The 13107-nt window shown below is 41.0% G+C and overlaps 2 protein-coding genes across 6 annotated transcripts in view; one reads left to right on the plus strand and one right to left on the minus strand.

Annotated features, from left to right (window-relative positions):
• The first annotated feature begins 1823 nt into the window (after nt 1-1823).
• On the plus strand, nt 1824-3713 carry RRAGA (Ras related GTP binding A). Its single transcript, XM_007535747.3, has one exon. The coding sequence runs from the start codon at nt 2081-2083 to the stop codon at nt 3020-3022; it is 942 nt and encodes a 313-aa protein (XP_007535809.1). The 5' UTR covers nt 1824-2080; the 3' UTR covers nt 3023-3713.
• A 1665-nt stretch (nt 3714-5378) lies between these two features.
• The window catches only part of HAUS6 (HAUS augmin like complex subunit 6), a 48008-nt gene continuing 40279 nt past the window's right edge, over nt 5379-13107 (minus strand). For all 5 annotated transcript variants that reach the window (XM_060199628.1, XM_060199629.1, XM_060199626.1 and 2 more), the window contains 2 exons: nt 10295-11320; nt 5379-7491 (listed from right to left, as the gene is read on the minus strand). In XM_060199628.1, coding sequence (XP_060055611.1) covers nt 7433-7491; nt 10295-11320 — 1085 coding nt within the window. In that variant the 3' untranslated portion in view covers nt 5379-7432. The remainder of the gene's footprint in view (nt 7492-10294; nt 11321-13107) is intronic.

The raw sequence follows: 13107 nt of genomic DNA on the forward strand, positions 1-13107 counted from the left end.
TCCTATCACTTCTCCCCTGCTGGGAGTATGGATCAAGGTTGTTTATGGGGAGCAGAAGGTAGGAGTCCTGGCTTCTGAAGCTGCTTCTCTGCTGAGCACGGGCATTGACAGATCAAGCCATACCCCCAGCCTGTCTTTGTCCTTCCCTAGTGAACGAGTGCTCTGGAGATGGGAGGGTCCAGGACACATTGGTGAGATCATCTGCCTGGAGAAGTCGGGATGGAGTCATGGTAGCATCTGTAACTTGGTGTCTGGAAGGTGACATGACCTAAGTTGAGACAAAATGGTTAATGAACAGGAACCAAAAAGTAGTATCAGAGCAGATGAGATTAGGGATTTTAGGGTACAAGAAAGCTAGGAAAGGGGAGGACTTGGACAGAATATTCACCACAGAAGAGATCCAAAAGGTTGAGAAACACATGAAAAAATGCTCCAAGTCTCTGATTGACATAGAAATGCAAATAAAGACAACAACGAGATACCACTTCACTCCTGTGAGAATGTCATACATCAGAAAACGTAACAGCAGCAAATGCTGGAGAAGGTGTGGGGTCAAAGGAACCCTCCTACACTGCTGGTGGGAATGTCAATTGGTCCAGCCTCTGTGGAGAACTCTCAGAAGGCTAGAAATGGAACTACCCTATGACCCTGCAATTCCCCTCCTGGGATATATCCTAAGGAACCCAACACATCCATCCAAAAAGATCTGTGTACACATATGTTCTTGGCAGCACAATTTGTAATAGCCAAAACCTGGAAGCAACCCAGGTGTCCAACAACAGATGAGTGGCTGAGCAAGTTGTGGTATATATACACAATGGAATACTACTCAGCTGTAAAAAATGGTGACTTCACCGTTTTCAGCCGATCTTGGATGGACCTTGAAAAATCATGTTGAGTGAAATAAGTCAGAAACAGAAGGATGAATATGGGATGATCTCACTCTCAGGCAGAAGTTGAAAAACAAGAGCAGAAAAGAAAACACAAGTAGAACTTGAAATGGAATTGGCATATCTCACCCAAGTAAAAGACTCTGGGGTGGGTGGGTGGGGAGAATACAGGTCCATGAAGGATGATAAATGACATAGTGGGGGTTGTATTGTTAAATGGGAAACTGGGGAATGTTATGCATGTACAAACTATTGTATTTACTGTTGAATGTAAAACATTAATTCCCCAATAAAGAAATAAAATTTTTTAAAGTTTCCACTTTCCCTGCCCTAGATCTTACGAGGCAGTCAGATGAGACTAAGAAATAAGACCTTTCTCTGCCTCCTGGCCATCCTTGTTCAACTTTTTTTTTTTTTAGTATCTTTACTTTTATTATTGGATAGGCATGAAGACAGAGAAATTGAGAGGGGAGTGGGATATATACATATATGTGGAGAGAGAGAGAAAGAGAGAGTGACGGGGGGAGACACCTGCCACTCTGCTTCACCATTCGTGAAGCCTTCCCCCTGCAGGTGGGGACCAGGGGCTTGAACACTGTTCGGTGAGCGCTTAACCAGGGGCGCCACCGCCTGGCCCCGCTCATCTCGCTCTTTAAAATGAGCTGCAATGTGTAGAGTTGCTCCTGTCCACGAGATGGCAGCATTCTCCCAACCAACCAGCCGCATAGCTTCATACTCTTTCCAACATTAAGTCCAGCCTAACGAGCGAATATAACTGGGGGAATATAGGGAAAAAAAACGAGCCCAGAGTCCTCTCCAGTCTATCTCCGGGAGTGAAACCTGCTGGGTTTCGCTTACAGAGCGCTTTGTTAAGGCTAATGGGCAGCGTCGGGCCAACGCGAGGAATCTCGCGAGACTACCACCGGAAGTGGCGAATCGCTAACCTCCCCCGGAAGTCGAGCGTTGCTGCTAGTCTGCAGTAACCCGAATACGCGCTGCCAGCTCTCGCCTGCGGAAAGCCTCACGCTTTGCTGCCTTTCCAGCATCGGGCTCGCCGTTTCCGCCGCCGGGACGACACAGCCGAGCGCCCCGGCCTGCGGGACCTTTGCAGCCACAGGCTCCTCCCCGCCCCCTCCGCGCTGCTCTCAGGCCGCGCCCTCAGGCCCAGTCCGCGGCGGCTCCGGCGGGTGATGCCAAATACAGCCATGAAGAAAAAGGTGCTTTTGATGGGGAAGAGCGGGTCGGGGAAGACCAGCATGAGGTCCATCATTTTCGCGAATTATATTGCCCGCGACACCCGGCGTCTGGGCGCCACCATCGATGTGGAGCACTCGCACGTCCGATTCCTGGGCAACCTGGTGCTGAACCTGTGGGACTGTGGTGGTCAGGACACCTTCATGGAAAATTACTTCACCAGCCAGCGAGACAACATCTTCCGTAACGTGGAGGTTTTGATTTACGTCTTTGACGTGGAGAGCCGCGAGCTGGAGAAGGACATGCATTACTACCAGTCGTGTCTGGAGGCCATCCTGCAGAATTCGCCGGACGCCAAGATCTTCTGCCTGGTGCACAAAATGGATCTGGTGCAGGAAGATCAGCGCGACCTGATTTTTAAAGAGCGAGAGGAAGACCTGAGGCGTTTGTCTCGGCCGCTGGAGTGCGCTTGCTTCCGAACATCCATCTGGGATGAAACCCTCTACAAAGCCTGGTCCAGCATCGTCTATCAGCTGATCCCCAACGTCCAGCAGCTGGAGATGAACCTAAGGAACTTTGCCCAGATTATTGAGGCCGATGAAGTGCTGCTGTTCGAGCGAGCTACATTCTTGGTCATTTCCCACTACCAGTGCAAAGAGCAGCGCGATGTCCACCGGTTTGAGAAGATCAGCAACATCATTAAGCAGTTCAAGCTGAGCTGCAGTAAATTGGCCGCTTCTTTCCAGAGCATGGAGGTTAGGAATTCTAACTTCGCTGCTTTCATCGACATCTTCACCTCCAACACGTACGTGATGGTGGTTATGTCGGATCCGTCCATCCCCTCTGCAGCTACTCTGATCAACATCCGCAATGCCAGGAAACACTTTGAAAAGCTGGAGAGAGTTGATGGCCCTAAGCACAGCCTCCTGATGCGCTGAACATTGCCAGATTTTTTTTTTTCCTCTGAAAATCAATTTGCTTTTCCTTTTTTGCATCTTCTTTTTAATAGAATGCCCTTTGCTTAAAAGTGGGCTTTGAGGGGCCGGGTGGTGGCGCTCCTGGTTAAGCGCATGTAGTACAATGTGCAAGGACCCGGGTTCGAGCCCCCGGCCCCCACCTGCAGGGGGAAAGCTTTACGAGTGGTGAAGCAGGGCTGCAGGTGCCTGTCTCTCTCCCTATCACCCCCCCCCTTGTTTTCTGGCTGTCTTTATCCAACAAATAAAGATAATCATAAATTTTTTTAAAAGTTAACTGTTTAAAAAAAAGTGGGCTTTGAAAAGCGTGCAACTTAATCTTTACTTCTCTTCTTCCTAGTCTTTCAACCTTGAACGCTATTTACTGATACCCAATTGAGCTTCCTGATGGTGTTTCAGAAGTTAGTATGGTGTTAACACTAAAGTAGGTGGTGTGTGTGTGTGTTCTGATTGCTTGGCTGTGATAAAATGCATCAAAGCCTTCACAGTATCTCCCTGTATTAACAAGACTGCAAAGATGGAGTGTTACTATTTTATCAGCAAGGTATTAAAATCCGTTTATAAATTATTCTTGGCTTCGATCATGAATAAACATTCACTATTAGCTATTTAAAATGTCTTATTTGAAATCATTTTAAAAGTGGTAAATGTAAATCTTTTTTTTTTTAAAGATTTATTAATGAGAAAGATGGGAAAGAACCAGACATCTGAACTCAGGACCTCATGCTTGAGAATCTAATGCTTTACCAACTGGGCCACCTCCCAGACCACAAAACTTTTTTCTTAACAGCACTTACCTCTGGCTTATGGTGGTGCAGGGGGATTGAATTTGAGACTTTGGAGCCTCAGGTATGAGTCTGATACATAGCCACTATGTATCTACCCCTGCATAAATGTAAATCTATATTCTTACTGGCCGTGTAAGTTATTACTTTATTGGCAAATTTGAATTGGTAATCTCAGCAGCACTTGCCTTAGCAGTGTTTCGTAGCAACTGCATTTGAGTGAGGGGGTCTGTGAAGCTCCATGCACCCAATGAATGAGTATTCAACTTCTTTCAGTCACTAGTTGTGTGCACCCACAAAGGTGTTTAATTTCACTGTGCTTGTTTCCTTATTTGTAAATATGGATAAAACTAACGCTACCTCCCAGGATTGTTAAAAAGTATTAAAATATTTGGAAAGCATTTACAATGGTACTTAATACATATCAGTTGTCACTACTGAAATCATTCTGCTCACCTCCAAATTTCTGGATTTGAAGTTTACCTAATCTTCACAGCCTATCATAGGTTACTTTGATCTTTTATTTCAGCCTCAGGCATAACTAATAGTTTGTGTAACTATTAATCTGTTAGCCCCAGTCCACTTTTATCTCTAATAAATGGGGGAGGGGGAAGTGTTCATACAGATAAACCAAGGCTTTATATGGTTACAGATCCTACCCTCCCAGAACCATCTCTACCCCCACTACTTCCTTTACTGATTATAAAAATAATTGATGGGAGCCGGGTGGTGGCGCACCTGGTTGAGCGCACGTTACAGTGCACAAGGACCCAGGTTCGAGCCCCCGGTCCCCACCTGCAGGGGGAAAGCTTTGTGAGTGGTGAAGCAGGGCTGCAGATGTCTGTCTCTCTCCCCCTTCCTTTTTGATTTCTGGCTGTCTCTATCAAATAAAGATAATTAAAAAATAAAGTTAAAAAAATAATTGATGTTTAGCTGTAGGTTACTCCTTCATGTAAAGGATTCTAAATTGAAGTTGGCTTTCTAGCTGACATTTTATTCACTTTGGGCAGTAACTTTTCTGTCAGTATTTATCTGGAAATGGGATACTGAATCAGATACTTAGATTAATGCTGTTGAAGGAAGAGTTCCAAGTTTTCTCAGTTGGATTGGCAGTGTAGGATGGTAATAGAAAACACCCAAAATGTGCTGTTCATGTGTTAAGTGTTTTAGGGCTAAAAGTAATACTGACATATTTTACAAATAATACATTTAGTGACTGGTGACCTGAGTCCTCTTATTTTGACCAAGCCACTGATAAACCATTCTTTATGTGATCGTTTGATGATTTGCAGGACATGGTTCTTTTTTAATATAAATTTCAAAGTCAGATGATGACATATTGAATGTTTACTGAGACAAGAGTACGTAGAACATACTTCTGGTCCTATAGAGGATTTAAATTTAGGATGTAGACTTGACATTCACAGTAAAAAAGGATAAAGAGCTAGGCATCTGTAACTAAAGAGTGAAAGAATTTTACGTTAGAAAAATTTTTTGTCTTGATTGCCCTCCTACAAAAAGAAAAACAAAGGAAATACTTTTTTAAAAAGCGTTTATTGAGAGAGAACCATATAATCACTCTGGCATAGACTATGCCAGGGGTGGAACTTGGGACCTTGCTCATGTAAGCCCTTCACTTTACTGCTGTAACCACTTCCCCTGTCACACAGCAAATTCTTTACAATGAGAAAAATGTCCTTAAATATCTTTTTTTAATGTTAGTATATTCAGAATAGGGGAAATGTTTCCTTTAGCGTAGATTTAAGAAATCTTGTTTTTCCTTTAGATAAAACTGCCTTCATAGATAATGGTTAGGAAGTACATAAGGTAAAGAATAGCTTCAATGTCCCGAAATAGCTCAGTTGGGAGAGCGTTAGACTGAAGAATAGCTTTAAAATACTTAAATTTTTGTTTTCAGTTTGTTCTTTAACTTCAAATAACCTTCCTTTTGAATGGTATGTATTCACTTGAATACTAAAGATAAGCCTTTTTCTGCATCAGGAGGCATGGCAGGAAGACAGGATCCAGATCATAAAGTGTTCCACTCCTCCAACTATGTCGTGTTAAGACCTGGCCATGTCCTACTGGTTTCAACATTGACGTAATTATATGATAATGATTAAGTTATTTACCCTCTCCTCAGTTTTCTAAAGTTATTTTGAAGCTATTTTTATTACTATTATTTTAACCAGAGCACTGATCATCTCTGGCTCATGGTGGTACGGGGGACTGAACCTTGGACTTAGGAGCCTCAGGCATGAGAGTCTCTGCATAACCACTATGCTATCTACCCACGCCCTTCTGAAGCTATTTTGTAGGCACTGTGGAAATGCCAGTTTTTGTGAAGCAAAGTAACATAACAGAAATTAGTTCCTTTCTCAAAAAAGCGCCTCCACCCCCCAAAAAAATTTGTGAATTTCTTAGCTATATTTTTTCTTAAAAATATAAAAAACTATAGGGTTTATATTTTCAAAGTAACTGAATGATCTAGTAGTTTCTTAAATATCTAGTCATCCACTTGTTTCCTTTTTTCTCTGATTATTTCACATTCTTCACTTACCACCTGTACTTAAGACTTACCAAATACCATTTCTCAGGGTCAGCTTACTTGGTTAGAGTAAATTAAGCCTGGTTAGAGCATTCTCAAACTATCATTTTGACTATACATCCTAAGGCACTATTTTCCTCTTATTAGTAAGAATGTTTCATTAAAAATAATAAAGATTGTATATTCCTCTAAAGTTAGACAGCAGTATTTATGTCAGTGTAGTGTTATTAAATCCTTAATAAAAGTACATCAAAAATACTTAACTAGGGGCCAGGTGGTGGTGCATCTGGTTAAGTGCACACATTACAATGTGCAAGGGCCTCGGTTCAAGCCCTCGATCCCCATCTCCAGGGAAAGAGCTTCACAAGTGCTGAAGCAGTGCTGCAGGTGTCTCTCTGTCTCCTGCTCTATCCCCCCTTCCTCTCAATTTTTGACTGCCTCTGTCCAATAAATAAATAAAAATAATAATAAACATGTTAATTAATTGAAAAGATAACAATAAATTAAGCTACTACTTCGCTACTGACAATGTTCACAAGATTTTTCAAAAAATCAATAATGGTGTTTACTTTCCAAACACTTCACATTCAACCTGTTTCCAGACATATACAAAGAAAGAAAATACAAATGTATTTTTTATTACCTAAAGTCTAAAAGGCATTATTTAGGGCTTTTTAAACATTGTAAACATTACACTTCCAATGTGTATCTAAATTATAGTCAACTTTTTTATTATTATTGCTACCAGGGTTATTGCTAGGGCTTGGTGCTAGCACTACAATCCACTGTCCCCAGTGGCCATTTTTTTTCTTTTCAATTTTATTTGACAGAACAGAGAAGTTGAGAAGGGGGAGGGAGACAGACAGGGAAAAGAGACAGACACCTGCAGACTTACTTCACTCCTGGTGAAGTGTACTCTCTGCAGGTAGGGAGCAGGGGCTTGAACCCAAGTCCTATGCATAGTGAAATGTGCACTTAAGTCGGGTACACTACCACCTGGCCCCAGAAGTCAGTTTTTATTCTGTGATCTACTGCTTCATCTTATATCAAGTCAGCTGAAGATTCCTTTGCTTCAAATCTTTTATTCAGGATCTCTTCTTCTGAAAAAAATCATTTAAAAAAAGTGATAAGCAAATTTTAATTAGGCAAAGTAAGAAGTTCACATGTAAATGCTTAATGATAAAACTCCCATTATTCTGAGAAAAAAGTATCAACAGATGCCTCTAAGAATACTTTTTTTTTGCCTCCAGGGTTATTGCTGGGGCTTGGTGCCTGCACTACGAATCCACTGCTCCTGGAGGCCATTTTTCCCATTTTATTGCCCTTGTTATTGTTGCCAATGATGTTGTTGGATAGGACAGAGAGAAACTGAGAGAGGAGGGAAAGACAGGAGAAAGATAGACACCTGCAGACCTGTTTCACTGCCCATGAAGCAACCTCCCTGTAGGTGGGGAGCCGGGCTCGAACCAGGATCCTTAAGCTCGTCCATGTGCTTTGCGCCATGTGCACTTAACCTGGTGCACTACCACCTGGCCCCCTAAGAATACTTTCATTGCATCCAGGGAGACAGTACAATGAATGCAGTGTTAAATGAACAAACATGAGGTCCCAAGTTTGATCCCTAATAGCTTATGTGCCAAAATGATGCTCTGGTTTTTCTTCTCATTAAAAAAATAATAAATCTGGGAGTGGGAGATAGCATACCCAAAAGAGCACACATTACCATGCACAAGGACCTAGGTTCAAATCCTCAGTCCCCCATACCTCCCCACAGGGAGGGGGAAAGCTTCACAAGTGGTGAAACAATGTTACAGGTCTGTGTCTCTATCACCCCCCTTCCCTTTCATTTTCTTTCTCTATCCAAAAAAAACAAGTAAATAGGGAAGAGGAAGAAAAAAAAAAAAAAGATCACCAGGAGCAGTGGATTGGTCGTGCAGGCACTGAGCCCTATCAATAACCCTGGAGACAATAAAATAAACATTTATCAATATCCACATATTCATATTAGGGCAAATCAGAGTGGTATATAATGAATTTGTATCATCTCTTATTAAATGTTTTAACACATTTGAAGAGCATTAAAAAAAAAAAACTTTCTATGTTGAAAAATTTCAAGCATGTAAAAAAGTGAAAAGAGGTCCTGGAAGATAGCATAATAGTTACACAAAGACTCTCATGCCTGAGGATTCCAGGTCTCATGTTCAATCCCTCACACTACTGCAAGCTGAGCAGTGTTCTGATTGGGGAGGGAGGAGAAGAATGGAGTGAAAAGAATTATTATTGAACCAATGTTTCCATTATCCAACTTAATGATTCTGAATACTAACAGGGGTTGAGCTGTGTTTCTCAAAAAACTATGTTTAATTTTTTTAATTTATTTTTTAAATATTTATTTATTCCCTCTTGTTGCCCTTGTTTTATTGTTGTAATTATTGTTGTTGCTATTGATGTCGTCGTTGTTAGGACAGAAAGAAATGGAGAGAGGAGGGGAAGACAGAGAGGGGGAGAGAAAAATAGACACCTGCAGACATGCTTCACCGTTTGTGAAGCAACACCCCTGCAGGTGGGGAGCCAGGGGCTCGAACCAGGATCCTTACACTGGTCCTTGCTCTTTGTGCCACCTGTGCTTAACCCGCTGCGCTATCGCCAGACTCCCTGTTTACATTTTTTTTTAAAGATTTTATTTATTAATGAGAAGGATAGGAGAGAGAGATAAAGAACCAGACACCACTTTGGTACATGTGCTGCTGGGATTGAACTCATGCTTGAGAGTCCAGGGCTCTTGCCACTACACCTATGTTTGTTTATATATTTTTTTAATTATCTTTATTTATTGGCTAAAGACAGCCAGAAATCGAGAGGGGAGGGAGAGAAAGAGACGGAGAGAGACAGAGAAACACCTGCAGACCTGCTTCACCACTCGTAAAGCTTCCCCCCCCCTCCCCCGCAGGTGGGGACCGGGGAATCGAACCCAGGTCCTTGTGCACTGTAACGTGTGCTCAACCAGGTGCGACACCACCCAGCACACCTGGTTGACATTTTAACCCTAGTACTTTAAAGTGTAATGTATGGGAAAAGACAGTGGCTTTGTTGTTGTTGTAAAATGGTGCAAGAGTTGTGGAGAGCAGTTTGGAGAACTCTCAGAGGCTAGAAATTGACCTACTCTATGACTCAGCAATTCCTCTCCTAGGGATATATCCTAAGGAAAGAAACACATGAACCCCAAAAGATCTACATACACCTATGTTCACAGCATCACAGTTTATAATAGTTCTTACCACTTTCTCAAATAATTTAGAAATGCTCCATATCTGGAAGCAACCTAGGTGTCCAACAACAGATGAGTAGCTAAAAAAGTTGTGGTATATATGCAGAATGGAATACCACTCAGCAGGCAGGGGTAGATAGCATAATGGTTATGCAAAGAGACTCTCATGCTTGCAACTCCAAAAGTCCCAGGTTCAATCCCCTGCACCACCATAAGCTAGAGCTGAGCAGTGCTGTGGTAAAAAAATAAATAAATAATGCTACTCAGCTATTAAGAATGATGAAGTCATCTTCATTTTGGATGGAGGTTAAAGGAATCATGTTAAGTGAGATAAACCAAAAGGATGAATGTGGGATGACCTCTTACTGAGAAAAAGAACAGAAAGGACAAACACAAAAGAACTTGCAAAGAAGGGGGGGGGAGTGAAGGGTCCTGGTGCATGATGGCAGAAAAGGAACTAGGCTGGAGCTGAGAATGTTTTGCAGACACATATCATGATTAAAAATTTCACCCATGTGTTAACTGTACTGTAAATTGTACAACTGTAACTGTAAACCATTAAATTCACAATAAAATAAAAGTAATAATAAGCTTCTAAATTAAAAATGGAAAATCTAGCTATCAATAAATCTTACCTTCTAAATTAGGCAGAAGTTCTCCAAAACTACATGGAACTGTGGGCCTTGATTTCTGTTCCACTGGAGAAAACTTAATTAGTGGTGAAAGTGAACGTTTTCTTTCACCAAGAGACATGCGTAAAGATGGCTTTGTATAGTCAATATGCACATCCTTGGTGTCCAAAATGTTAAGCATGTCATCTATTTGCATGTCTTCAGGAGCAGGGCTCAATTCTAGCTTGTATCTTCCAAACATTTCAGGATTAGAGAGGTGTGTTCCTTCCCTTTTCTTGGACAGAGATTTTTTTAAAGCTTCATATCTACTACAAATAGCCTTTAAATTTAAGTCTGATTTTGGAGTAGTCTGTTTTACTTCCACGTCTTCTGGAAAAATACCACTGGGCATAGGACTATTTGGTTCCAGTTTAAAACTGGACTCTGTACAACTGGAACTATTAAGACTTAAACAGTCCATTTCTTCTGGAAGAGTCTCATGTAGTATGCTAAAATTGGTATCTTTAAAACTCCCGGAATTAATTCCACTGGATATTTGAAAAGAATCCCATAACATAGTTTTGTAAATGGAAGGTTCTTGATGAGAAACTTTCGAGTGATTCAGTACTTTAATATGCTCCTCTTCACTGCTACCCATCACATCAGTCCTACTGCCTATAGCAGGAGAAAATGTCTGTCTCTGGCTAGTTGCTAAAAGCTTATTCTGTAATGTGCATTCCAAGTTTTGCTTGCAAGTTATTTTCTTATTTGACAAATCTGACTGATTTTGAGTTGCTGATTTATCTATGTAACTGGCATGTTTCTGAGGCACACTCACAAGGCAATCTGTAATAAATTCCTCTTCAGGCAAATGAGATTGGCTAGATACAGTGGTTGCTAAGAAAAAGTTGTTCTTGTCAAATTCTCCTTGATTGTGCAACACAGGTGAGGATTCTGGTAATACTTCAGATTCAGGGTCCATTTGAATTGGATCTGCGCTTCGGTTATCTGTTTCAACCGCCTTTCTCCATGAGCTCCTAATTTCATTTACTAATTAAGGTGGAGAAAAACACATTTTAGTAATAATGTATTAGCAATAATTGACAGCTAATGCAAATATTTCTATTAACTGAAGATAAACTTGCTGAATCAGTAAGTATATATCATTTGACATATATATATAACTGCATATATTTTCATAGTTTACATACAAATTACAAGTATTAAGAAATTTTTAGTTTTATTTATTTATTGGATAGACACAGAAGTTGAGACAAATAGAGAGATAGAGAGGGAGAGAAAAGAAAAAGAGAGGGAGAGAAAGTGAGACAACTGCAGCCCTGCTTCACCATTTGTGAAGCTTTCTCCCTGCAGGTGGGGACTAGGGACCTAAAGCTGGGTCCCTGTGTATTGTAACATGTGTGGCTCAACCAGGCTGACCACCACCCAGCCTCATAAGTTTTTTTAAATTTTTTTTATTATCTTTATTCATTTATTGGATAGATATAGCCAGAAATCGAGAGGGGAGAAGGAGACAGAAGAGGAGAAAGACAGAGAGACACCTACAGAACTGCTTCACCATTTGTGAAGCTTTCTCCCTGCAGGTGAGGATTGGGGGCTTGAACCCAGATCCTTGCACATTGTAACATGTCCCCTCAACCACGTGGACCACCACCTGGCCCTGTAAGTCTTTTTCTGTAAAGGACCAGATAGTAATATTTTAAGTTTTGCAACTACTCAACTCTGCCATTAGCATTTATACTCAATATAGTGACAAATGAACAAAATTGTACCTAACGCAACTTTATTTTTTTAAAAGTGGGCGGGGGGGGGGCGTGCATGACACAGATTTGTTTGCAGGCTACAGTTAACAGATCCCTTGACCTAAGCTATGACTGGGTTCAAGCTGAACTGAAAATAACCATACCAGGAACTAAAGGGCCAGGAGGGCAAGGTGAGCATTCTGGATTTGAGGGGTGGGGCACATGTAGCACAGACCCAGACTGAGGAGCCCCAGGTAGCACCTCCAGCTACCACCTCCAATCCCACATCCATTGTGCAACCTTTGGTGATGTTACATATACCTTGTGAACACCCCCTTAACCACCATAAACCAGAGTTGAGCAGCCTTCTGATTAAACAAAATGACAATAACAAAAATTATTTAAAGATAAATTATCTTTTCTCTTCTAAATAGGTTATCCTATCCATCTTTGATAAGGAGAAAAAAGTTTTGTATTTGAGTTCACCTAAGCAGTGAATTCACATAGGATTCTGCAGTCTACTGAGAATGTCTAGGAACTGACTGGTTTGAATATTCATTTGGACTGTATTGATCATAGAATAAATGTCTCAAAAAATTAAGATACCATGTCATTTCTAGCAGCAAAATATAATTATAATCATTCAACCAATATGATAATATCTGTGTAACCACAACAATAGTAGAGCTTTATAAATTATAAGTTATAGAACAAAAAAAAAAAATTGGCAGTTTGACTAGTACAGAAGGGGTAATTGTGGTATCGGAAAATAAAAATTGGGACTGGTACTGGTGTTGATCAAGAAAACAAAGACTAACTGTTGACCACAGCTCAAATGTGGAGAGAATGAATTTGGGGTTTTTGTTTGTTTTCCTTTTTTTAAGATGATTGTTGAAAATATCTTTCAAGAGTGATCCAGGCAGTGGTGCAGTGGATAAAGCATTGGACTCTCAAGCATGAGGTCCTGAGTTCAAACCCCGGCAGCACATGTACCAGAGTGATGTCCGATTCTCCTATCATTTTTCATGAATAAATAAAATCTTTAAAGAAAAAAAAAATCTTCCAAGAGAAAAG

The sequence above is a fragment of the Erinaceus europaeus genome, chromosome 10 (genome assembly GCF_950295315.1).
Source record: "Erinaceus europaeus chromosome 10, mEriEur2.1, whole genome shotgun sequence".
In the NCBI taxonomy this organism is placed as follows: Eukaryota; Metazoa; Chordata; class Mammalia; order Eulipotyphla; family Erinaceidae; genus Erinaceus; species Erinaceus europaeus.

Excerpts from the sequence above, each read along its gene's own strand:
- RRAGA (XM_007535747.3), top strand. The coding sequence starts at position 2,081 with ATGCCAAATACAGCCATGAAGAAAAAGGTGCTTTTGATGGGGAAGAGC.